Source organism: Phoenix dactylifera, chromosome 1 (assembly GCF_009389715.1).
Source record: "Phoenix dactylifera cultivar Barhee BC4 chromosome 1, palm_55x_up_171113_PBpolish2nd_filt_p, whole genome shotgun sequence".
Lineage (NCBI taxonomy): Eukaryota > Viridiplantae > Streptophyta > Magnoliopsida > Arecales > Arecaceae > Phoenix > Phoenix dactylifera.
The window spans coordinates 39,592,047-39,618,901 of record NC_052392.1 but is presented as its reverse complement, the minus strand read 5'-3'; the positions used below and the strand labels follow the sequence as shown (position 1 = coordinate 39,618,901).

The 26,855-nt window shown below is 40.6% G+C and overlaps 2 protein-coding genes across 8 annotated transcripts; one reads left to right on the top strand and one right to left on the bottom strand.

Moving 5' to 3' along the window:
* The first annotated feature begins 8,655 nt into the window (after window positions 1-8,655).
* LOC103706057 (crocetin glucosyltransferase 2-like) lies at window positions 8,656-10,845 on the top strand. The gene is made up of 2 exons (XM_008790022.4): window positions 8,656-9,362; window positions 9,897-10,845. The coding sequence occupies exons 1-2, from the start codon at window positions 8,718-8,720 to the stop codon at window positions 10,620-10,622; spliced, it is 1,371 nt and encodes a 456-aa protein (XP_008788244.2). The 5' UTR covers window positions 8,656-8,717; the 3' UTR covers window positions 10,623-10,845.
* Window positions 10,846-11,351: 506 nt separating this feature from the next.
* Window positions 11,352-24,542, bottom strand: LOC103706058 (mitochondrial proton/calcium exchanger protein-like). 7 transcript variants are annotated; one of them, XM_026804270.2, is made up of 16 exons: window positions 24,196-24,538; window positions 22,967-23,644; window positions 22,552-22,864; window positions 21,391-21,537; window positions 21,205-21,293; window positions 21,021-21,113; window positions 16,762-16,888; window positions 16,288-16,352; window positions 16,039-16,210; window positions 14,171-14,365; window positions 14,011-14,058; window positions 13,709-13,855; window positions 13,040-13,122; window positions 12,371-12,486; window positions 12,161-12,246; window positions 11,352-12,050 (listed from the first exon to the last, which is right to left on the bottom strand). In XM_026804270.2, the coding sequence occupies exons 2-15, from the start codon at window positions 23,563-23,565 to the stop codon at window positions 12,164-12,166; spliced, it is 2,277 nt and encodes a 758-aa protein (XP_026660071.2). In that variant the 5' UTR covers window positions 23,566-23,644; window positions 24,196-24,538; the 3' UTR covers window positions 11,352-12,050; window positions 12,161-12,163. The 7 variants fall into 7 exon arrangements, 6 of the variants coding, with proteins under 6 accessions (XP_026660071.2, XP_008788247.2, XP_026660070.2 ...); XM_008790025.4 differs by having other exon boundaries at window positions 11,352-11,992; XR_005515282.1 differs by lacking the exon at window positions 13,040-13,122 and having other exon boundaries at window positions 11,352-11,992; window positions 24,196-24,542.
* Between the last annotated feature and the right edge of the window lie 2,313 nt (window positions 24,543-26,855).

The window sequence follows — 26,855 nt, the reverse complement described above, 5'->3', positions numbered from 1 at the left end:
GTTGGCTTGATACACGTCTGAAGCCACTCTTATCTCTCATCCCTTGTCTTTTTTGGTTTTGGTCTTGGTTTTCCTTCCCTCACATTACTCCTGATCCAGCTGGGCCATCAGGAAGAAAGATAGGGGGAATGGAGATGGACTTCTTGGAGGGAGGGGGCCAGGGGGATTAAATGGTTGCTGTGCTGTGATGTTGCAGTTGCTGCTTTGGTACTCATTTGAAGGGGACTTTTTGTTTTCTGATTTTATTGGGTGTATTCGTATCCGTGATGTATGAAATGCCCGTTTTAGCCAAAAAAAAAAAAAAGAAGATGATGGGATTAGACTTTTATTAATTAGATGGAGTGAATTTCCCATAATGCCCCTACTTTCTCTTATAGAGAGGTCCCTTTCTGAACAAATTCTTTCCATTGCCTTGACCATGAAGTGCCATGGGATAACCTTTTCCTATTTTGCTCTTGTTTGACATGGACGCACTACGGATATCGTGGCGTGTCCACGCTATTCTCCCGGCGTTCCCCCCAACCCCCTCGGGGGGAGTCCTTACAAGTGAAACGAAATCGTCGAATTTCGTATAGAAACAAAACGAACCATTTCTATTCTCGGAGCTGAGACTCCTGGTCTGCGGAATCCTTCAGAAGAACAGTAAGATGGTACAGGAGAACCGAATCTCTACGACTATGAAAAGCATTCAAAAGATATTCCGATCTGTTATCGCTGAGCTTCGCCGCGCTTGCTGTACTTCCTGCGATATCCAGTCTTGCTATTGCCTATTGTTTTTCTTTTACGTTCTCGTCTCTTCAATCTAAATAAAAAGAAAGAGTTAGATCCATGCGCAAGAAAGAATAGATTAGTAAGGCAAGGAACTTCTTGACCATTCATTCTGTAACAGTGGAAATTAGCCCTCGTAAGGCCGACAATAAAGGAGAAGACTTGCTATCAAGCCGCCTTTATTAATGAATAAAAATCACTGCAAAAAAGAAATGATTTTCCTGAGCGAGTAACTCGTTTTTCGGTTGTGGTAAGGATTCGTTAAGCAGCCCCGAAAGCATTCCATTCCGTCCTAACTTTAGAGTCGGTGCTAGCTTCTTCCCTTGAGGGGAAGAGAGCGCCTTTTTCAAGGCGACCGTGAAAGTTATCCAAGAAGAAACAGTATTGCCAAGCATTACCTCAGTTATTTAATCAGTTTCATAGGCCTTCTTTTAGAGTAATTACTTTTCCGTGCTTCTAATCAAGAATTATATTAAACTGGAGAGGTTTTTTTGTCTATCTTTGTTAGATTCATGCAACTTTGTTGAAATAGTGTACTTGACAGCTATCTATTTCTATATCATTTTTTTAAAAATTTTATACTTTTTAAAATTTTTTATTATTAAAAAAAACTTCATTTACTAAATTCGTCTTAGGCCTCCAAATGTATTGGGCCGCCACAGTTGATTTGGAAAAAGATGTCAGGAGAGCCGCAAAGGAAAAAAAGCGTAGCGCAAAGAGGAGTGAAAAAATTATTTTCTGATACTTTTTTTTATGTCCCCTCAGGAGGACATGATGGGGAGCAGGTTGCTCGCTTTCTTTTATGTTGATTCGCGTATGGATTGCTCTCTTTCTTTATTTGGTTTTGTTGATAAAAATTATTTTCTGATACTTTTTTTTCCTAAACTAGCAATCAGGCATGTATAACCCATGTTTTACAATAAATAATAATAGTAAAGAACATATAATAGCTTAATTATATTTCAATTTTCTATTTTTAAATATTAAAATAAAACTAAATAAAGTAAGAAGAACCATGTTTAAAATATGTAACAAAAATAAAAAGTGATGAAGTAAGAAAACTTATTAGAAGAGTAGAAAGGATCGGAACAAATATTTAAATATATATTAAACCAAGATAAAATATTATAATAACCATAAAATTAAACTAAAAACAAAATAATAAAAATATAATAATTATATAAAATTATAAAAATATAAACTATAGGATATAGAAGAAAGTTTTGACAGAAAGTACAAAACAAGATAACAACACACAAATAAAACTAAAGCAAAATTATGGAGAAAATAGAAGTTATATGAATAAATTAATCCTAAAACCTAGAGTACCACCATTTTGAGATGTCCAAGAGAAACTATGTAGATGAGAAATAAAGACGTAGAAACAATAAGAGATGTATGTGAATTATATATTTAATTTGTTAATCATATTTATCAAAATTATAGAAAAAATTAGAAATTATATAAAATTAATCTTAGATCCTAGACTTCAATAGGTTTGAGATGACTAAGTGAAACCTTGTAGATGAGAAATAGAGGCATAGAAATAAAAAGAGGCACATCTAGATTATATATTTAATTTCCGAACCGTAGTTTTCATAGATATCCACAAAGAGAGGAACTAAGGATATTCTGATTATAAAAATTTGATAAACAAAATCTAACAAGAGCTATATATCTCTTTTAATTATATATATCTATATCTTACTCAAATAGAGTCATATATATTTAACCAAATTTTAGCTTGAAGGATTATGATCAAGGAGATGGTAGTTCACGTGAAAGTAAATTTTATGGAAAAAATATTAAATATCAGTCAAATAAAAAAACTATGAATCCTGTATTAGCAAGACTAGAAGGAAAAGACACCAAGCATGAAACATGAGGAAGGATTTTTTACTGGAGAAGGAAGGGCAATAATAGTATGACTTTGGCTTTAGTCAAAAAGAATGAAGTTTGCATGTTTAAATCGTGAGGTGGATTGGAGTTGCTTACATTAATTGGAGATGATGACAAAATTATTATAGGTTCTTGAAAGAGCTAAAATGGATTTGGTAATGAAGAAGCAAATTTCGGCAGCTATATCAACCTTGCATAATGAGAAATCACACTTCATGCTTGGTTAGCAATCTTTCTAACTCAAGAAAATTGGTTATTTAAACAGAGATTAGTTCCTACATTGTTAAGATATCTATTGCGATCACAATAGGTTCTCATCTAAATCATTTCTGACGGCGGATCCAACCGTAGTGGATTTGGATCTCTGCCAGTGTCAGGTGCAACCTAAGATGAGCAATGTAGTACGCTCGTCAGTGTGATTGACGGCAAGGGAAGTGGATCTCTCATCCAGACTCCAAGGTCACCATTTTTTGAGATGTCTGCAACTATATATTTTTTTTGATAAAATGAATAAATTAAATAACTGAAGAATAAATATATTTACATGAACCCGAAAAGGAAATATTTGACATTCGAGCAGAAGTATCTGTCAAAAAAAAAAGAAAAAAATCTTATAATATAATCCCGTGATTGCCGGCCGGCTAAGACGCCGATGACGGCCGCGGCGTAGGAGGAGCCTTGCGACAGCAGTGACCTCACGCTCAACTCTGTCCAAATTAAGCTTCCTGTGTTTCATCTCCTCGAGCGAGAACGTGCCCGAAACTTTCACTTCCATGCCGAGAAAGCATGCGTCAGCCGTGAAGTATAGCTTTTGGCGTGTTCCATCCAAGGAGCTGCGTGCCTTCCGTCTGCGTGATCCGCTTCCTTGGGAGGCGAGCAACCTTAATATTAATTTTTTATACACGCAGGTGTGATCTTATGGAGATGGAAAGACAAAGTCTTGCGTCAGTTTTTCCAACCTTAACGCTCGTCAAGATAGCATATTTTAAATATGGGAGGACGCGCGTATTAGGTTGCCACTCCTTTGAATGTGTGGATTATTTATTCTGAGAGCGCAATTTCTTTTTTGCTTCCATCTAGAGAGAATATTGTCATTTAGGTGGTGTGATGCGCTCTCACCAAATTTTTGAAGGACTATATATATTTGGATTGGAGAAAGAGAAAATTTTTCAAAGCTGCGCAGCCCGGTAGTTATGATGCTCGTTCATGTCCTTTTATGGTTGGGACGGAAAGAAAGAAATATTAGAATTTTGATGAATAAGTAATTTTCTATAAATTTGGTTGCTGCAGAAAATTTATATGTATAAATATTTTGGTCCAAGCTCTACAACACATAGTTGCTTAATGAGCACACAAAAATTTAGTACAAAATAAGAAAATTATCTACCTTGTTAAATAGAGCTTGATGTTGCTAGTACTTGAGCAAATGGATTATTCGATGTGGGACGGCAAGCTGGTTCTTTGCTAAGCTGAAGTTGCATTATATATTTCTTTGAGTTTTTTTTATCCTTATTATTTTTATAACTGCTTTTGTTATGTTATATTATCTCGCTCTAATTTAATATCTGTTAGCTTCTGTAATTCTTTTTTTTCTACTGTTATAACTACTTGTGTTCTTCAATAAAAGCTGGATGGCTGCTTTATCGGCTTTTTTTATTATAAAAATTAAAATAAAAAGGTGGTGTATTTTAAAAAGGAAAACAAATGCACTTGTATTGGCTTTATCATGCCAAATTCTGTCAACCATACTCCTGAACTTGTCCAAGTAAGATTGTCCGAGGCCTCGAGATAACCTTTTTTTATATGTTTTATAGACAGCATTTGTCATTAGTCGTGTCAAGCTTTGAAATTGAACCACCTTCCATCCCATTGATTTTGACATCCATATATGCACATTATTGCCGTTCCTATAAATTAATTATGATATATAAGAATACAGTCTAAACTTTTCATCTTCCTTGTTTGACACGTTTTGGTATTATAAGTATAAACACGCTCATGACATCAGATGGTGATGCATGGTAGCGGCATTTCTTAGTAAGGCATGTGCAAGGCAGGCCAACGCTGGAGTTGCTTTTTTCTAAAAGTTGAAATAAAAGAGCCAAGTTTTTCTCACCATGTCCAACTGCATCACTCTTGAGATTTTGAAACCCAGGGCTGGTCCACTTAACTGGCCAGCCAAGTTTTGGGCCAAGCTTCACATGTGCTACATGTGAGGAAGGCAAAGAAGAAGGCTCTAGCTGGGAGTCTTCTTCTTCCTCAATCGCGTCGAATATCGAAAAGCTCATCGTGATCCAAAGATCAGCCGGATAAGGCTGGGATTGTTTATTTAACGACCTTCTCTTCCTCCATTGAGTTCACCCAAGATCAAGCCACCGATCCCATGCTCCTCTTTTGGATCTTCTTCCTTGATTTGTCACCGAAAAGAGCCGCTGGACCACTTTACTAGACCGAGGTAAGTGCTCCTCGTCTTCTTTTCTTTCTCTATCATTTCTAGTATTTTAGCCATGAACCATCATGATTTAAACCAGCAAATCTCCGAAAAATCACCCAAAACAGGGATGCCATGTTTCGGTCTTCATCTTCTAATTCCTCTGCCACCAGCCGCCAGGTTTGGTCAGGGTTGTGGCCTCCTATGGTCACCGTCTGGTGGGTGGCTGGGCCACCGTGGCTGCCACCCCCTTGGACCTGCAGGGAAAAGGGGGAAGGGAAAGAAGAAGGGGAAGAGGAACTTCCTCATTCATGAAAGAACTTCCTCTCTTCTCCATCTTCTCGCTTTTCTCTCTCTTCCTCTCTTTTCTCTTTATTTCTCTCTTATTTTCTGTCTATTCTCTCTCTCGTCTCCCTCTTTCTCTCTCTTTCCCATCCTTTATCTCTCTTATTTCTTTGTCTACAAAGTTTTTCTCTCCATTTGGACTTTCTCTCTCTAGAGTTGATTGGACCCTATAAGCACAAGTTTTAGTGATTTCTGGATCTACCTAGGTGAAGGGTCCTGATCTAGGGTTGTTGGGTGGCATGTCACCCTCACTCTGACTCTTGCCAAACACTATTAGATTTGATCACCTCCGATCTCTGTTGAACTATCTATGCCCTAGTTCGAATGATTCGATGAACTCACCTTAATTGGACCAATCCGAATGTCGGGCACTCCTGCTTGGTCAGCCCTATGAGGGCGTCGGAATTTAGGATTTTTATTTTTAAAATAATTATGGTGAAATTCTAATGAAAAGTATAATTTTAGAATATTATGATCTGAGAAAAATTTTGGGATTAATTGGATTGCATTTGCAAGATAAGTAATGATCTGCCTTTTCTAGATTTTTTATTTATATAATATTATTTTTTATATCAAATAAATTTTTAATCGATTTATATGTAATTTATAAATTTATGAGATGATGTTTTGAATGAAAAATAAATATATAACTTGAAGTAATATTTTAAAAATTTGAGATATATTAGATTTGAACTTCAACCTGACTATGTTCTGAATCTTGCCAATTGGGATTATGCATTGCACTCTGACTATAATTGAGCTCATTGATTCTGCTTCTGACCCACTGGTATAAATGTAGTATTTTGGCTTGCTCTGCAGAGTATAAGTGTAGTATTTTGGCACAATCCGCAGGATATAAGTGTCGTATTCTGGTCCATTCTATAAGATATAAGTGCGGTATTCTAGCTTACTCCGCATGGTATAAGTACAGTTTTATTTCTAGCCTAGCCACAGGGTATCAGTGTGGCCATAGTCTACAGTTATTGTGTTAAATACAATTTGTTTCGAATCAGATTTATAATTATGTATATGTATATTTAAAAGATATAGATTTTAATAGATTTGTATTTTGAAACAAAATTAATTATGTCTTTATACTGATTCATCGTAATTTGTATTTATATTTTACGGTATTATATGAACTATCTAGTTAAGGTATTCATTACTTACTGGGTTGTTTAGCTCATTATACGATTTCTTATTATTTTTATATATTCGAAAAATTAACTTGACTCAGAGATTTATCATGGGAGAGTGATTAGAGATAAAATTTTGATATATTTAGACTAGATTTTGTTTTAGAGTTGATGAAAGATTTTGGAATATTATTGATTTTATAACACTTTTAATTCTGTTATTTAATTAGAAGTTGTTATTTAAATTATTTCCGTTGTTGATTGTGATATTGTGATAAGATGCCTCGCATACTAATGAGAAGAGTTTTCTATAAGTATGTGGTAGTTGCCGCAACCCCCAGGTTACGATTTCGAGCCGGAGGCATGATACAGATATTATGGAAGGACCTCTTCTATAGCTCCTCTTTGTTTTTTGTGCTCTGGCCAAGTTCTATCACCCAAGACCGTTGATAGAAGAATACGGAGGGCAAATAGATGGCGTCTTGCATGGGAGATTGGAAGAAAAAGAATTTGCTTTGGTTCTTGTTGCGGAATTTTCACCTCGGCAACAGCCTTAGTCCCAACCGAGCCGAGCAGAAAGAGACCGCGTCCCCCACGAGGTATTGTCCGCTTTGGGCGCTCCGGTCCGCGCGTCCAGCGCTGACGGAGGGAGACGTTTCCGGCCCGCGCGTCCAGCGCTGACGGGGGGATTGCCCTCACGGTTTTGTCCCACAAAAGGGCCCTCGTGAGGAAAGGATTTCCACCCCCCATTTAAGGCACAGAACCTTTCCGCTACTAGCCGATGTGGGACTAAATTCGGGTGCACCCCCCCCACAACATAGCCCCCCTAGCGGGAAGGTTCCTGTGGCGCCTCCCAGTCCTAGGGGGTAGTCTGCGGCAAGGGGCGCGGCCCTCCTTCTAGCGCCAATCTGTTGCGGAATTTTCACCCCGGCAACAGCCTTAGTCCCAACCGAGCCGAGCAGAAAGAGACCGCGTCCCCCACGAGGTATTGTCCGCTTTGGGCGCTCCGGTCCGTGCGTCCAGCGCTGACGGAGGGAGACGTTTCCGGCCCGCGCGTCCAGCGCTGACGGGGGGATTGCCCTCACGGTTTTGTCCCACAAAAGGGCCCTCGTGAGGAAAGGATTTCCACCCCCCATTTAAGGCACAGAACCTTTCCGCTACTAGCCGATGTGGGACTAAATTCGGGTGCACCCCCCCCCCCCCCCCCACAACAGTTCTTATAGCTTAAATTGAGTATTATTTTAAGTAATTATAGTTATAGGATTACAATTGACATATCATGTGTTTTCATAATTTGTAAACTCAAAAAAAGGGTCACCAATCACATTAAAGTGCGCATTCAAATCTTAAAATTCTTACCAATACATAAGGTATTCGAGGTTTAAAATAGTTATATTCATAAGTTTATATATATATATATATATATATATATATATATATATATATATATATATATATATATATATATATATATATATATATATATATGATCTTGATTAATTTTATAAGTTTAAATCAATTATTCCAAACGGAGAGATCTTGCAATAGCGATAGTCTCGCCTGCCCTTTTTATTAATTTGCAAATCAACTCAAAGCAGCTATTTTAATCTGAATAATTATATAGCCAAGAATCTTATCTTGGCCAACAATGATTCCTCCATTCCGCCACAGCCAAACAAGTGAGGACGGCCTGTTCAAAGCGAATATGTCGTATTTTCATTGTCGGATTCGCAGAAGTCAACCGACCAATCAGTAGAATGCTAAGTTCGTGTCGTAAGATGAACGACGGTAGCAGGATCTGGATGACATTTTTTCCATTGGATTAGGAAGATGCTTCTCATAACACACAGGAGTCCAATCAACAAAGCAATCAAACCTCTATACTAATATACTAATTAGCTGATCAGAACTGGAATACCAGTCCAACATCATGCCACATACATTAATAAGAAATATAGCATTTCTTCTCAATGTAAATGTGAAGAAAATCAAGACAAAACTCTTTCTTTGTCCGCCACAAATGCTGGCCAAGTGGCTCGCTCTCGCTCTCTCTCTCTCTCATCTTCAGCTATAAATACAACTGACACCAAATTAAGCTCTCTACTGGAACTCAAAGGGAAGCACTCAAAGAAGAGAGCATGGAGAACGGCAGCCACCAACCCCACGTCCTCGTCCTCCCCTACCCGAGCCAAGGCCACATCAACCCCATGCTCCAATTCGCCAAGCGCCTCTCCTCCCGCGGCCTCCTCGCCACCCTCGCCACCACCCGCTTCGTCCTCTCCACCACCCGCCCCGAACCCGGACCGGTCGCACTCGCCACCATCTCCGACGGCTTCGACCAGGGCGGCTTCGCCTCCGCCGACTCCATCGAGGCCTACCTCGACCGCGTCGAGTCGGTCGGATCCGCGACCCTCGACGAGCTCATCCGGTCCGAGCGGGCCGCGGGCCGGCCGGTCCGGGCTCTGGTCTATGACTCCTTCTTCCCGTGGGCCCGAGAAGTCGGGGAGCGGCGCGGGCTGGCGACCGCGGCGTTCTTCACGCAGCCGTGCGGCGTTAACATAGTCTACGGGCACGTGAACGAGCGCCGGCTCGGGATACCGGTGACTGAGCCGGTCTCGCTGCCCGGTTTGCCCCGGCTCGAGCCGGACGACATGCCGTCCTTCGTTTCGCAGGCGGACGCCGGCCTCTTCGCGTCGTACTTGAAGCTGGTGCTGGAACAGTATAAGAACTTGGATAAGGCCGATGCGGTCTTCGTCAACTCCTTCTACGAGCTGGAGCCTGAGGTACGTGTTTGTGTTTGTCATATTGTTTCACAGAATCCAATCCAATATGTTTTAGTAACTAGCTTCTTCGCATGATTGATTTTTATCGGCGGCTATTTTTGTGTGGTAGCTCTATTTTGCATTAGCTATACACTTGTGACAGCTTGGCATGTTCTGTCCTCAGGCTCTCCTTGCCACGATTGCATCCTTATTTTCTGGATTGAACAGCTGAATTTGATTTTTAATATGGTCATAAATGCAATTTGCAATGTATTTACGGATATGGTTGTCGAAGGGAGCCCTAGCCATAGTCTTCACTACTACATGAATGACTCATTTCGTCGGTCCTCGTTATTGAGTCATATCGATACCTATCACTACATAGTCCAACCTCATATTACATCTAGTTTGTCCCCACTATGTAACTCTAAATTCTCCAAAATGATGCGGGATGCCACGGTAGCTACAATAATAGGACTTAAGATATAGCCCTCATGAAAATGAATTATATATTTTATATTTTTAATTTTAAGATATTGCCGGAAATTTAAGCAGGAAGCTGGCTACATGGCATCCGCATGGCGAGCCAAGACGATGGGGCCCACGGTGCCATCCTCGTACTTGGACAACCGGCTCCCATCCGACTCCCACTATGGCTTCGACCTCTACACCCCGAGCGTCGACCTCTGCATGCAATGGCTGGACTCCCTGCCCTCCAACTCCGTCGTCTACGTGTCCTTCGGCAGCATGACCCCGCTCGGCCCCGAGCAGATGGCGGAGCTCGCCTTCGGCCTTCTCGGCAGCGGCAAACGATTCCTCTGGGTGGTGAGATCCTCGGAAGCCTCCAAGCTTCCGGAGAACTTCGCGGAGGACTTGTCGCCGGAGCGAGGGCTGGTGGTTTCGTGGAGCCCGCAGATGGCGGTGCTGTCGCACGAGGCGGTCGGCTGCTTCCTGACGCACTGCGGATGGAATTCGACGATGGAGGGGATCAGCTTGGGCGTGCCGATGGTGGGAGTGCCGCAGTGGACGGACCAGCCGACGAACGCCAAGTATGTCGAGGATGTGTGGAGGGTCGGCGTGCGGGCGAGGGCCGGCGAGAGGGGATTGGTGGGGAGGGAGGAGGTGGAGAGGTGTGTGAGGGTGGTGATGGAGGGGGAGAGGAGCGAGGAGATCAGGAGGAATTCGAGCAAGTGGAGGGAGTTGGCCAAAAAGGCGGTGGCCGAGGGTGGAAGCTCGGATAGGAACATCTTAGAGTTTGTGGCCAAGTATTGCTCGAAGTGATAATAAGCTGGGCTTGCTTTGGTCACCTTTGGTGGCTGCTTGTGGTTGCTGTTTGTACCAGTCGTTCTATATTTCTTGACTATAACTTCGGTGCTCTGTTGCTTATTTGCTTTTGGAACATCACGTCGCATGAGGACTATTCCATGCGTTTTGGTTTATATCCATTCCTTCAATAGATTTCAATAGCTTTGAATACGAAACCCGGAGGACATTTTATTTTTTATACCGGGAGGATCTCATATTTATCCGGAGTTGGCCTTGCTGCTGGAAGCTGATGCAAGACTAGTTGTTATCTTGTCATGTCTCTCTCTTCTTCTTTTTTTGGTCATATTCCTGGTTGTTTATATTCGGGTTACCAAAAAACAAAAAGATTCGTATAGGAAAAGATTATTTTATTCCAGTAAAGAATGCCGAGAAAGTATGATGGTTCGGACCATCAAGGTAAGTTGGTAACTAAAAATGCACTTATATATATATATATATATATATATATATATATATATAAAAGTTTTAGTGAGTGCATCTTTTGCAGCTCATATATACTACATAACCCTCATGTACACTTTAGAATGGAGATCGAGCAACATCTCGTTTATCAGCTATACATTACCTGCACAATGTTGTAGACACGGTGCAAGCTCATATTACATCATGTTTATATGCTTTCTTTATTTATGTAATTTTCAGAGTAACTGAGGGAATAACTCAAATGGAGTCCTGTTCACTGCATTAAAAGAAGACAATCAAAGGGACATCAGTCCATAGTTAGGATATATTCAGAAGTAAATGCCTGCACACCGGTTTAATACACAAAACCAGTCTCCTGTTCAATTGGAATCCACGGTGGAAAGAGTTACAAAGCAAAAAGATGACGGGAAATTTTCAATGTAGAGCATAAGAGATAAACCATCCCACTACAACGTTGCACTAATCAATTGGAATGGAGTTCTAAACCACAAGGTGGACTGATGCTCAAATCTCAAGATCGAAAGATGAATAAGGAAAAGAGAAACTACTTTCGGTATGGATGCTTAAGGGATGCTCATTTATAGCCAAGTCCATAGCTATAATTATTACGTTATAGTAAGCTGAAGGTTTTCCTTGTGGCCTCGCTCATCCTTTTTGTTTTTTGTAATGAGTGATGGGCAAAACTTTTGGCTTGATTACCGAATAAGCAGCGACCTCACATTATTTGAGCAGTTCTCCAACCTCACATGCTGTTCGAGGAGGTGTCTTTCCCCTGTTTAGTGGCCTGCTTGCTTGGTGTAATTCCACGGCCCAGGATTGATTTTATTACAATGCATTGCTGTCAGACTCACTGCTAGGGACCCACCCCCTGTTTCTTTCACATTTAGGTCAGTAAACTGGACCTGACCAAAAATGCAAACAAATAAATTGATACAGACAACATCCGTGAGCACAACTATCCTACATAACCATATAGTACATACGTTATTTTGACCAGGCCACCAAAATTTTCACCCGGAATAAAAAAAATGGTTATCTGAAAATTATAAAAGAAACTGCAATTGTATTACCCACTACTGGCGTTCTGTCTCATCTCCATTGGCATCATCTGTTTGACCGCCCAGCTTGATTATGTCTTCGACAAGAATTTTACCTTCTGTCAAAACAAAAATTTGAAGCAGAAAATATGATCAATGTACTAAGATAAATTCAGAAGTTAGACAAGCGAAAACAATTTAAATGAAACTGTGAAAAATTTTGCAAGTATTTCAGCAATCGACCTCTATCCCTAGAAAGGTTATTGATGAGTTCCTGGACACCCGCCTTGTCTAAGGTGTCTTTTAAGTACATGGCTGCAGCTGCAACTTCCTCTGGTGTCACTTTCCCATCATGATCACTATAATATAAGCAACAAAGTACTACATAGAGTGAGAAATTTCGAATTAGGAAAAAAAGAAATCATCAGTTACATTCCAAACCTGGGAAGCTAAAAGGAAATCAATTCAACCAACAAATTATGAAGGAAAACTGAAGGGGCAAAATTAGAAAGTGTCTTCCTTGTTCTATAGCCATATATGGTCTGAAGTAGCATAAAGTATCCAAGGGAAAAAAGCTACTCTGCATAAAATATTCATGATATAACACAAGAAACAACAAATACGGTTGTTTTAAATTTGAATGTACTTTTAGTAATTAGCCCTACTAAGTGGAGTAACAACCTCATAGCAGGATGAAAGAGAGATAAAGGATGTATAGAAGCCCGCTAGGACAAAGCAAATGGCCACATAGGCGTGAATGATGGGATAGCAATGACAAGAAGGACTGGAGTTGCGTTGTTGTACATATTACATGCCACTCAGATCCACTTAAAAAAATTGGAGGGGAGAAGCCTATTTTTCCGTCTTAAACCCACAGCGTATGCAAAAAAACAAAAAGTAAAGAATAATTACCTGTCAAGTAACTGCCAGCGGTTACCAATTATAGCATCTACATCATCAATCTCCTTTTCAAGTTCTTGGAGCATGGCATCAACCTGGAGTGCAGCCAAATGGCATCATATAATCCCCTATCCCCCAAAAGAAGCATCGAAGGAAGAAATATTCAGATAAGGAAATACTAGAACCTTAATATCCTAAGAACATATCATGCAACTACGCAATTAGTTTCTTAAATGCCTCTATAAAATAAAATAGTACAAACGAATTCTCCCAAGAAACTTTATAACTGATACTGTTGCATGCACCTTAAGAAGTCCAAAAAAGCAGTTACTAATTTGTTAGTGGCAATTATACAGATTCAAACCAGGTTCTAGGAAATAAGAAAACATAATGAAAACAATGGATTAGTAATTGGTATTACACTGCATTCAATTCTATAGAGAAAAAGAAAGGAAGAAAAAGAAATTCATGCACACACATTAACAATAAAGATGATTGATGCAAGGTTACCATGGTGCACGATCAACATGGTACACATTTGTACATACTCAGTATATGGCGAAGTTGTGATAGAGAAAAAATGCATGGGGAGAAAATGTCAATACCATTTAGTTAAAAGATGTTTCCAACTATGAGAAGAGTGAAGAAGAGATAAGCTGTGCAAGTGATTAAGAATCTTACCCTGTTTATAAGTGCTGATGAGATCTTATCTTCTGCAGCTGCTTCAGCTTCATGGTCAGTCTTCTCCCTGGCGGCTCTATATGCTTTCTTAGCTTCTTCTTCTCGTTCAGGACCCTCCTTCTCTAGCATGGTGTTGTACAGTTCTATCTGCAGTAGGAAATGCAGAATACAAGTTTTATTCCCAAAGATAAGAGAAGGCTTCCAGTCATAAGTGCATTAGGTCTACCTTAAGAACATAAAGTGAACCATACAAGTCCGGATTCAAAAAGTAGCAATATTCATACCTAAAAGATGAAACATACCTCTTTGTTAACAAGACTCAAGAACTCTTGACGCTCCCTGCTGACAGACTGCAAGGTTAACAGAAAGCCAATATATAAGTTTTGGAAGCAGTCGTAAAATCATTGTAAATGCTAGGGACAGCTAAAAGTTGATAGAAAGGATATTCATGTCAGTCCTTACTGATGCTGAAGCTAGAACAGCTAACGCACGGCTGATTTTACAGAAATCTTCTCTTTTTCCTAGTGCCTTCATCCTTGCCAGCTCCTCTGCTTCCCTAGCAGTAGGAATTGTTAACTCCATCAAAGCCACATCCTCATCATTCCTCCTAGATTCCATCCTAGCTTTCTTCTCTTTCTCTTGTTCCCTTTCTTCCTCCTACATAAGCACCAAAAAGACAGAGATTTGCAGAATGCACACTGAGATGCAAAGGATTGCAAAGTTGAGTAAAATAAGATCTTTAAAAGAGGATCATGACAGAAGCCAACATATTCATACTTATGTGCTCATTAAGAAGAAAAAAATATAACGTTTAACATATCAGCAACTAGTTCAAAAAGGATAGAAATAATTCTGCTGTAGAAGGCACTCATAATATATATCTTTGCTTTTAAATAACTGATGAGAGATTAAATGCAAAGAATGGAACAATATCAAGTCACATGCAAACAGTTTTTGAGTTTGATACATGAAAGAGATATACATGCTATGATGCCAATGACATTACATCATCTACTATATGCGCCAGAGTGAACTTAAATTCATAACATGAGGACTTTGATATTCAATTTCCTCTTTTTTTTTGTTGGGCATCTTCGGAAGGAAATGATATAGCACTATGCATACAGATAACCAAAACGATTAATATCAATCTGTCCTAATAATCTGGAGCTGGATGGATTCACTCATACAGGAAAATGCTGCAGTTACGAAACAGTTTTGCCAGAAACCAATCAAATGTAGGAAACCACATGCTAATGGTTGAACATACCAATAATAAAGGAAATGGAAACTTGAACTCAGAAGCAGAATTACTGCATTTAAAAACTATCTGCAGCACTAGTCACTGAGCATGAGAACAGCTCGTCATAGTACAAAGTAAGATACAAGAGCTAAATAGAGTATGACAAGTACAGCTGTACACATATAAAGATGGCTAATAGATACGTGGCAATGCTTCAAGGCTTTAGGACATGAAGAAAGGAACCCCTTTACAGGGCAGGCTGGTTGGGTGGTTCTTCTCATGATTTCGCATACCATTGATGTTTAGACTTTAAAACTTTGAAACTAATAATGATTTGCATTAGAATCATTCAATTCTTTGCTAACATGTATGATCGTCTAGTCTTCCAATGTTTTGATTGATGTTGTCCACTTCTACATGATGGAAATCATTTAGCAGCTGCAGAAAATAGTATAGTGCAAGATTATACAGACTCACTCAAAATTAATTCCGCAGGAAACTTTATCATTCTTTGCATAGAAACATGTTTTCATTATTGCAGTCATACAACATTGGCATGCTAATGATAAAGGACAAATTCCAATTAGCCCAGGAGTCCAGTAGAACCCGTAGAAAACAATTTAACATAATTAATTAGACCAATCGATACTAACCAACGCTAGGGCCAAAAAAATGGAGCATATTACAAGAAGGCTTGGCAAAGGATTAAGCACATTAATAGTGCTGGAAAAGGATTTAGCAAATCATCCGGACCATTAGTTAACCTGATGTCAATCTCTAATAAATTCTTAATTTTTAATTCCTTGGTTTTGCATTTCAAGCTTATGCAACTAGGAACAGCATTCTAAGATTACCTTTACCTTGATAAGGGTCTAGAAGAGGACCACCTCCCCCCCCCCCCCCCAAAAAAAGAAAAGGGCATGTCATGGTTTATCTCTGAGGCAGAAATCATAAGCCAAACAGCCTACGTATGAAAACTAATCCATTGAATAATTTGTTTGAATACATTATTTTTCCACTACTGATACTAAACAAATAAGGTAATGATAAAGAAAGATGCACCAAGAAAATAAATATTATATTGTACCTTGATAAGTTCTTCTTGCATTTCAAGGTAATCCAATTTCCTCCTCCTCTCTGAAACAGCATCTTCAGATGGCAAACCAGTACCAACAGTATCCACAACCTCATCAGGTAGAGAAGATAGTGTAGCTACAACAGCCTCCTCCGGCTTCATCTTTCCAGAAACAGTGAAAGCTCTAAGAAATCACATCAAAGTTAATCAAGAGGAAGCAACGCATATAAAAAGAAAAAAAATATCTGATGAAAAAAATACCTAGAAAGTATCAGGAGAGAAGATGGCACTGAGCGGTTGAGAGACAAATCCAACCAGTCTCGAAGCTGGATAAAAACATTGAAAGAGTAAACTTAGCAGTTTTTCACTAGCAAATTTGACTAAAATAAAAAGAACTGCAAAATGTAATTTCTTAGGTGAGTGCGTCAAACTAGACAAGGCAAAGGTTTAGCAAATTATTTCCATGAATTAATGCTGAAATTTGAGAAACTTTAAGATATGTACCATGGATTCTAGAAATGCTATTAAGTATAAAGAAGATAATTGCAGTAAGGAAATGGTTAGTTGATAAGAATCTGTTATATAAGCGATAACAATGTAGAAGAGCAAATTGATAAGTAAACAGACCAGATAAAGAACAAATGATTAATAATTAAGTATTTTCCGCATCTACACTTTATTTCTAATAGTGCATGCAATAAAAAATTCAATAACATTATAAAGATGATTGTAAACCTGTTGGCGCATCTCATCTGTGGAAAGCAAGCCCAGATGGCCTCGGTCCCTACATGCTTGCCTAAGTTCACATTCTGAAAGGGATTCTACACCCTCTGCCCGAATCAATATATCATCATTTTTTATCCTGTCCAAACAATGAGAAAAAAATTATTGCTTCTGCAGTGCAACATTCCAGGCTAAACCATTATAATGCTAATAAACTTTAAAAATCAAAAGAGCGAATACTAAACAAAGAGAGTTGAAATTAATTTAAAAAAGAAGTGAAAAAGAACAAAAGCAAAAATGTGGATCATTATCAAATTCAGATATATATATATATATAATAACATTAAAGAAGCCTGGACAAATTCTTCCATGCCAAACCCTAATATGGCAGTAAATGTGCAGGCCTCCCTATATAATCTTATACCTAAATCATCACAGAAATTCTGAATTTTCAAAGAGCTCAGTTGCTTCAGTTGCTTCCTAGACTAGCCTTCTGTTTAACTCATTTCAATCTTCTGAAATCTGAAGTATGTGTTATCTTCAAAGGTCCTTCAAACTGCAGAATCCGCCAATTCTGGTTAGTTGCTTCTCAAGAGGAAATAGGTTTTGCATCCAATGTTCCCCACCCCCCACCTTACGGCACATGAATACAATAGCTTATTCTTTCCAGCTTCGTAAATTCTTCATTGCCTAAATGGAAAGTAATTGTCATTCATTGTCTCCTCTCACTCTCTCTTGTGTATGTGCGGGTGGTGGTTTGGAGGTGGGGATAGGGTGGTTCCGAGATTGTAAATCATGTAGTTACAGTCTTCAAAAGCAGCCAATCTTAACACCTCTCTCTTCTTAACCAGAAACAAACCCAAGCCTTATTACAATGAAATGGCTCTTCAAAGAAAACATTCAAACAGTTCTAGCACAAGCCAACTGGCGAACAGGGACATCCTCAAAAGGGCAGAGAGAGAGAGAGATAAAGAGAGGGAGAAATGGGGCAGGGAGGAAATGACTGTTTGGAAGTGAAGGAACTGATAAATGAAAGAAACGGCCTGTGCATAATGCAATATTACTAACAAACCATTTATCACTACTACCAATCCAGTTCTCTTTTCTAAACCTTACATCACTAGTACTCCAAATCCCAGCTATTTTCATTCGGATATTTGAAATCTCTTCAGCCATTTAGTTCTATCAAAATTCAAGTCTATCACAAGATCAAAACAATCAGCACCACCTTCATTCATGCAATATGGGTCCTACCCATGCATCTATGCTTCTTTTCAGCTACCACCTCCTTAGGTCTACATTGGGCAAATCCAAATCAACTCAATATGGAATTCAACTGTTGAAATTATTCTTTTCAAGGTGTCCCCTAATTTCCTCATTGTAAACTTATCATCCTAGTTCTACCACCTAGCATCGTCATATTATTTAGCAAGGTTCGCCATACCGGTACGTACCACCCATACTGGATTATACTGTACCGAACTGATACTGAACCAAGACTTAGTACACCGAATCGACCCACAAATCGAACATACCAACACTGCATCAGCATGGTACTAGTACAAGGTCAAGTACTGAGATTGTGAACATTGACTAAATGTGGGAAAAATACCTAAACATAACATCCTTAGAAGTAGGTTTATATCTTCACATAAATGAATCACATATGCAATATGTTTAGTTATTACTGTGCAAGCAGTAAATAGAGATAATTGTCACTAGGCACACAGTCATCTAAAAATATTTATTTAAGAAAACTGCAATAAACAATTCCGAGCTTAACAAACTTGTGCAAAAAAGAGGTCACATTCATACGTCACAATGAATCATAGGTAATATTTATTTTAGAAAAACCCATCATAAACAATTCAGAGCTTGACAAACTTGTGTTAAAAAAGATCGCACTCATATGTCATAATAAAATCATAAGTAATCTTGTGTCTTCTAAAGAAACACAAACCAACATCACAACATATAATAACTTGGAGGCCTCAGTAACATTGTTTTCTATAATATTGTGTTTATAAGGGACTAATGGGCCTTAAGTCCTATAGTTTCTCCCCAAGTATCTAGCATAATGTTTTCCTAAAACCCCCTCAAGACCTCCAAATAATAACATTCAGTATCAATCTCCCAATCTTTGCATATTATTTCACATCATGCAATATATCTTCCATAACAAATTTCAAATAAGAAGACAACATGGTAGAGAAAAGTGGAAAATATGACATACATTATCAAATAGAATGGCAATTAACTAAACAAGCAACACTGGCAACAGAACTTTAGATTGCACTGTTGATGAAGCTGGAGATTTATATATCTATGTACTTAATCAATTTAAGTATAATTATCTTTTTCAGTCTATGCCTGATCCTAAGGGCTCGTTTGGTTCGCAGGAAGCATTTCCCTCCTACGAATATGATTTCTGGAAAGTAAATTCCTAAGAAGAGGATGCCTAGGAAAGTACTTTTGGCATATTTGGTTGACCATGGAAAAGTGACAGATTTCCAAAGTGCTTATGTTTGGTTGACCATCCACTTTTTTGGAAAAGTTATGTATAATTTCTATTATACCCTTAATAAAAATTAGGCCTTTAATGCCTCTTTAATGCTTCTTTAATGCTGAAGGGTCTTTTTGGAAAAAAATAAAAATGGAGTGATTCCCGCCTCATGGGAAAGTAACTTTTCCATGTTTCTCATGGGAAAGACTTTCCCATGAAATGTGGGAATCATATTTCCACGGGAATACAACTTTCTCATCTCTCTCCTTTGAAAACTCCAACTAAACAAGAGGCATCTTATTACTTTCCCGTTGACCACACTTTTCCCCCTTCTTTTCCCGCGAACCAAACGAGCCCTAAGTAAAAGGTTGAGTGAGGTTAGCAAGGCATATCTAGCAGGTTGGGCTATGCTATAGGTAGTCTCGGGCTTAGCCTAGGTTAATAGACACCTGGCCTAGGCTCGACCATTCTATACTTAAACCAACTTGCATGGGCTCAAGCTCAGCCTAATAAGTAACAAGTGAGCTTCAGTTGAAATCAGGCTATCCAAATTACTAACAAATCAAAATTCAAAAAATGCCACTCTCATTACCTCTTTGTAGTCATGTTTATAACTCCAAATTTGTATCAATAATCTATGTACAATTCTTAGGCCTTATTTGGGATTGTTGTTAGTAGTAGAGCTATTACTAGTAGAGCCTTTACAAAAAGTTATTTACTATTTAGTAACTATACTTCTAAACTGCCATGGGACTTTAACATATGTTTGGTAACCAAATTGAGAAAGTGCTTTAGTATGACAAAATAACAATAAAAGACATTGCATAGATTGTCTAGTATAATAATGTAATATTATATATTATAATCTATTAAAATATCATTATATATTAGAATATTATTATAATGCAATATAATATGATATAATATTATTATAAAATAATGTAATATAATAAACATGATGTGATATAATATAATATAATATAATAATGTATTATATTAATATAATAATACAATGTGATTTTGTGATTTGTTCATGGGTATTTTGGTCACTACGAAATTTTCATTAAAAATAAAAACAACTTCCCCAGCCAAGTAGAGCTGTTGGGAAAAAGCTCCAAAATGGAGCTTTTCCCAAGTAGAACTTTTCTGCTTTTTGGAAACCAAAAAGTACTTAATGGTTTACTAAACACCTCCATATCTCCTGAAAGTACTTTCCACCCTTCAAAAAGTACTTTCTAGCTCTCTAAAAGCTCTCCCAAACAGGGCTATATTCTTTTTTTTGGTACACAAGGGCTATATTCCTTAAATGACTAGTATCTTTACCTAAGTTTTCAGTATTATATTTTTTACTACATTCGTGTAAAATATATGCCAACTATAAATGTACGTGATGTAGAAGTATTGCCTTAAGCTGAGTTGGGCTATCAAGCTCATAAATCATTAGCCCAAGCTCGTCCTAAATTTAGTCGAGCCAAAAGTTTGCGACTCGAGCTCAACCAATACCATAAAAACATCGGCCTAACCTTCTTATGATGTAGGCTGGTCAAGCGGGCCATGGGCTGGCCCTGCCCAATTTTCATTACTAAGTTAGGTGGTACCCAATTTTTATGGTAACCCATATAGCATATACCAACAATACAAAAAAAGGTGTCACCAGGCCATTGTGTAATACAACTAATATCTATCATCTCCCACTGATTACCCATTAAATTTAATAATAACTATTAGGATGATGTATTTCTTTGAACTGTAACAACATAGAACGTACCAGCGTAATTTTCTTCGAAGCATAAACCGCAAATAATTATCCGTTCCATATGGCGAGATTCCCATATACTTACACATATTAACCAATCTTGGCCTGCATACATACTAAAAAAATCCGTGATGTAATAACGCAAGATAAGCATATGGAATGTATACTTATACATAGTTAGCATTGTAATAGTGACCTGCTGATATTGTCCAGAGTCAGCTCGTCATTAAACAACTTTGCAAAATTTAAAATTTCATCATTGGAAACCCGTGCACCAGTCCTAACCTAACAAAGAATTTAGTTCAAATACTCATTACATTAAAAAAGCAAACAAAAGAAGTGAAATAGTGCAAAAGAGTAATGTAGTCAAGAAAAATATTACCTTGTTCAAGAATTCATCAAGATCTTCTGCAGTCTGTTTAATTTCTCCACTTCGTGAGTTTTTGACTTCTTTTGCCATTTCTTTCACTGTATACTGTAAAAACTTTGCATACTCTATTCTTGCTTTGAGATGCCTTTTTAAAGCTTCCTACAGGTTATTTGTCACAAGACAGTCGTGAGGTTGAATGTTCTCTTTGGGAAGGATAACAACAAAACATATCAAATTACAGGTTGCCATACACTTCATAAATAAAGAAAAGGATTAACTAGAATATGTTCAAAAGCTTTTATGAACACACCTAGTGAGATGATAGTCCAGCTCAAGGTCTATGGAACCGTTCGGAACCGCCCGGTTCGGGACGTCCCGAGCCGTACCGGCGGCAGACCGGAACGGTTCTGCTATTGAAACCGAGACGCCTCTCACCGTCGCCGGAAGGAGAGAAGGAGAAGAAAAAAGAGGAAAAGAGAGAGAAAGAGAGAGGGGGAAGGGAGCAAGAAGAAAAGGAAAGAAGAGAGGTCAGTCGGGGCCAGCCGGCGGAAAAGGCGGAGACCGGAGAGACGCGAAGGCCGGGCTCCACCTCCGGTCTCCTATTTCGTTCGAAACAGAGGCCCGCAGGGAGCCCTTTTATTTTTTACCTTTTTAAGTTGAAGTCGGAAATCAACTTTAAAAAAGCAAAACTAAAAGGAGACCCCTCCAAGCCCCTGTTTCGAACGAAATAGGGGACCGAAAGAGGAGCCCTGCCTCCATGACTCCCCGGCCTCCGACTCCTCCGTGCGGAGGCTCCCCGGCTTCCGCCGGCCGGCCCCGGCCAGCTTCTCTCTTCCTTCCTCTCCCTCTCCCCCCCCCCTCTCTCTCTCTCTCTCTCTCCCGTCGGGCAATTAGTACGGTGCCCGGTACCGGTTCCGCCATCCTTGGTCTAACTTATCATGATAAATGCTGCAAGTATGTTTACTATGTAAAGTTTCAGTATCCCACAAATCAAAAATTTGAAAAATTGACCTTTGGGGCTTGGCAGAAACAAGAACCTTTACATATCAAAGTTCAACATGTAGATAACAAAGTTAACTCTATCCAATCTTTCTCTCTCTCTCTCTCTCTCAAGAAAAAATGAAAATAACAAAGTGAATTTCTCAACCACAGTGGAAACTGCTGAAAACATACCTGTTCTTTCATCTTGTCCTGAAAAGTAGATGGCAACATGTTGGGAAATAATTTCAGGAAAACTGGCAGCAAGAACTCCATAAATGGAACTATAATAAAAACTGCAAACGGGACCAGCCTGAAGATATCAGCTGTGGTGCGAGTTAGCTGCTGCCGCTCTCTTCTTGAGAGGTTCTTTCCACCAGCAAGCTTCAAAAGTAATCTTGAGGAAATCCTTATATCCGCCCAAAGTAGTTTCAAACCTAGCCAGTAATGCTGCAGAACAGACACAAATTCATCCTTCCAATGGCGGAACTTTATGGCCCAGTCCGCCCTTGAAAAATGAAAAAAGGTAAAAAATCAAGAAATTACCATTATAAAACTTCAGAATGGACTCAAATGCAGAAAAGCAATAGGTGAAAGGATAGAGCTAAACCTACTCATAGAAGCAACAGCTCTCAAAGCAGGACCAACCCCAAGAAGTTTGGCCCAGAATTTCTTTATGATAGATTGCACAGTCCTCTGGGATTCCTGCAACTTCTTAGCTTTCGCTTTAGCTTTTGCCGTGCTAAGACCTTCAACTGCCTGGTCACATTCCTCTGCTGATGCCTCCTTCCTGTGCTTTTGTTCCTGATCTTCATTATCCTCACCTCCATTACCTATATCTGGTTCCCTGGCTGTAGCAGTACTTGCAGTGCAAACTGATGGTGGCAACCCTCTCAATCCCCCAGGGAGAACAATCCCTGTTCTCCCATATCCACAACCAACAACAGAGATCCCACAAGAAGCATGCTTATGAAACAGAATTGCTGATAAACCTATGAGATCCTGTTTGGCTAGAAATACTGCCTCACGCTCAATTCTGCACTCACCATCCACAGAACTGTGCTCAGGAACCCGGCACAGAAACCCAGCATCTGCATTGTAATCCAATCTACCAGACCCAAAACTGGAACAACTCAAACATGAACGGCCAGGAACATTCAAGTGCTGAGAAAGGTGTCTTCTGGCCCTGAGAATCCCTCTTGAAGCCATACTTGATACCGTCCTCCTTCCCTAAATGGACTATGTTCAGACTATGATCATAACTCTCCAAGCACCTCCCTGAACCAACCTACTTCTCGCAAGAACCATAACAAACAATAACCAACAAGAAGCATTAGAACAAACAGCTCTCACGTACAACAAAAAAAGGACAACCCTTCCCAATACACGGACGCATACCCCGAAATTTAATCATCAATTTGAAAAATTAAGCTGCCATTATGCTATGAATTACAGAACGTTATTTTTACAAGGAGCAGTTAGAAATTTAAAATTAAATATGCATGTTATTGAAAAGCACGTAAAGATTGAAAAATATGGGAAACAAAGAGAGAGAGAACTCTTTGGCCCTCATCAACTGCCTCAAACTAGCTAATCTTACGAATTGAACAATAGACGGAAAAAAAATAAAAACAAAAACAAAATTTCCATTTAGTTCACACAGTCGAGAATGTAATAAATATCAAAACCAGAATTCCAACAGAGCACCTATTGATAACTTCCAGGGTTTCCAAACATCTAAACCGTCCCCATGTCATGACCAAACCAAAGCCGAGGACAACTATCAAACAAGTCGAAGCAAATCTACGATCAAACAAGAGGCGCGCAAGAAAACCTCACCACTGGAGCTTCGCTTCCTTCCAATGATTCCCTCCAGATTAGGGTTTCAATCCGGCGATCAAACCGTACGAGACGAATAACGCGAACCCGGCAATGGATTCGAGTTCCGCGAGTTCCGGAAGAATTTAGATTTAGACTGGGAGAGATCGAAGAGGAGAAGGGAGGGGGAGGAGGGAAGTAGCGATGGAGGGTGTAGGGTTTTAGGAGGCGTGAGAGGAAGGATGAGAGAAACCATCTATTTATAGTTTGAGGAAGAGGAGGCGAGGGAGCGGGAGGGGACGCTCGGAAAAGGGAAGGCGAAGGAAAGCTTGGGGGGCTCTGGTGTATCTTGGGGTTCCCATCACAGGGAGGAGGTTACAGGTGGCAGAGTGCTCTACCCTATTGGAGAGGGTATGGAGCAGATTAGAGAGATGGAGGGCATCATCACTTTCTATGATGGGGAGATTGACGTTGATCAGGTCAGTTCTATGTTCCATGCCTATTTATCTGATGGCTCATACAGTAGTGCCGAAGACTGTGCTGGTGGGGATTGAGCAGCTCATGCGAAGCTTTCTTTGGGGCTCCTATGGGGGGGGCATGGGATACATCTGGTGGCCTGGGAGAGGGTGTGTCTACCACTGCGGGAGGGTGGGCTGGGGGTGCAGTCACTCCTGGTGCGACGCGAGGCCCTCTTGGCACGGAGGGCGGCACAGTTTGTCTTGGAGCCGCACGGTCATTGGAGCCAGGTTATGATAGCCAGGTACGGCCGAGTGGGCCTCGAGGGCCAGGTGACAGCCCGGCGGAGGAGATCCTTTATGTGGCGAGAGATTGAGAGGCACGTGCCTATGGCCCTGGCGCATTCGAGGTGGCTGATCGGTGACGGACGGAGTATTGATGTGCTGGCGGACCCATGGGTGGATGCACTTCCCTTGAGACTATGGCCGACGACTCTCAGCACTGAGGCGGGGGAGGGTCTCCGAGTTTCCGATCTGCTCCGACCGGGAGGGGCCGAGTGGGATAGCGACAGGCTGGGCCAGCTGTTTGGAGAGCATCTAGTAGAGCGGGTTTGGTCGATTCCCCTTCCGGGGTCAGGAGATCCAGATGTCAGAGTCTGGAGCACCACCAATAGAGCGAGCATTGGGGTCAGCGATGTTGCCCGGCTTATTCAGCCAGGTTCACAGCCGGGACTAGACTGTGGCTGGGTGTGGAGGTTTGGGCTACACCAGAGGGTTGCTCTTTTCCTCTGGAAGGTGGCCTGGGCGCGATTGCCGACATGCTCAGAGCTGTGTAGACGCGGTATGGGCCTTTCCCCCTCATGCCCGGACTGTGGGGTGGACGAGTCGGTGGATCATGTTCTATTCCACTGCGTATGGGCGAGAGGTGTTTGGAGTTTGACTGGGATCCCGGAGGATACCTGGAGGAGTAGGGAGTTTTACTTGGAGGAGGTTCGGCTTTGGGCTGGTTCTACTCAGATGCGGGGATTGGCTATTAGGGCGTCCTACACAGCGTACCAGATATGGCTGGCCAGGAACGCCCGGGTGTTTGGTGAGCGTCGGCTGTCCCTACGATTCGTGATGGAGCGGGCCTGTGCTCAAGCGACAGAGATTATCCAGGCAGAGCCAGCTCATAGATCTTTGATAGCTCGGGACATCTGGGGATCCCACATTGCTTCGGCAGCTCCACCCAGGGTATTCTTTACCTGGGAGCCCCCACCCCCGAGTTTCCTCAAGGTCAATTTTGATGGCTCTGTCTTGGATGGCGGTAGGAGGGGAGGGGCCGGTTTTGTTGTTAGGGGCCCGGGTCGGATGTGGTGGCAGCAGGGGGCCGTCAGATTTTTGATATTTCTGTCCCAGGGGCAGAGTTGCGAGCGGCCTGGATGGGCTTATCCTACGCGCGGCGAGTACTTCGGGCGAGTTCGGTTCTTCTGGAGGGCGACTCGGCTACGGTGATTAGCTGGATCCGTAGGGGCCCGGTTGGTCACGGAGGTGCTCATCCTCTGCTTCGTGACATTTGGATGATGGTGAGAGAGGGTGTTACGCTACAGGCTATGCATGTATATTGTGAGGCCAATGGGGCGGCCGATTGGGTGGCCGCGTTTGTTGCGAGCCACTCTGGAGGCACCCTATGGGCTGGGGAGAGAGAGATGCCCGGAGCACTTCGGGACATTTTGTATTCCGACTCTTTAGGGTGTATTCGTACCCGTGATGTATGAAATGCCCGCTTAAGCAAAAAAAAAAAAGAGGAAAGCTTGGAGTTAATTTTTTTGACCGGAAAAAAAAAAGAAAGGAAGGCTTGGACATGTGGGCCCCACCGGTGTTCTCTTGATCGATCTCGGCCGTTGAATGGATGGGGCAGCTACATCATTGTGTGATGGGAAATCGAAAATGGAGGGAGAGCGGGCATTGTGCATATATAAGAAGGAAAATATTAGGGCATACGAAACCAGGAGAGCATTCGGACCCCGGTCATGCTTTCCAGATAGTATGGGAAAAAATTGAGTGTGATCCGGTTCAAGGCAGAACACCCCTTCAGACATCTTTGGCTGAGAGGAGTTCGGCCCTAAATGAAAATAAAAATGAATAACTTCGGATCCAACCATTTGGTTGGGAGAGTTTTATTGCTGTTCAAGTTGAACGAGAATATTTCAATTCTTCAAAATCTAATTCCTTCCCTCTCTTCAA

Excerpts from the sequence above, each read along its gene's own strand:
- LOC103706057 (XM_008790022.4), top strand. The coding sequence starts at position 8,718 with ATGGAGAACGGCAGCCACCAACCCCACGTCCTCGTCCTCCCCTACCCG. Across the intron at positions 9,363-9,896 it reads TCTACGAGCTGGAGCCTGAG|GAAGCTGGCTACATGGCATC; the intron begins GTACGTGTTTGT and ends AAATTTAAGCAG.
- LOC103706058 (XM_026804269.2), bottom strand. The coding sequence starts at position 23,565 with ATGGCTTCAAGAGGGATTCTCAGGGCCAGAAGACACCTTTCTCAGCAC. Across the intron at positions 21,114-21,204 it reads ACTCTGGACAATATCAGCAG|GCCAAGATTGGTTAATATGT; the intron begins GTCACTATTACA and ends GTATGTATGCAG. Across the intron at positions 16,889-21,020 it reads CTTCGAAGAAAATTACGCTG|GATAAAAAATGATGATATAT; the intron begins GTACGTTCTATG and ends TTGTTTGGACAG.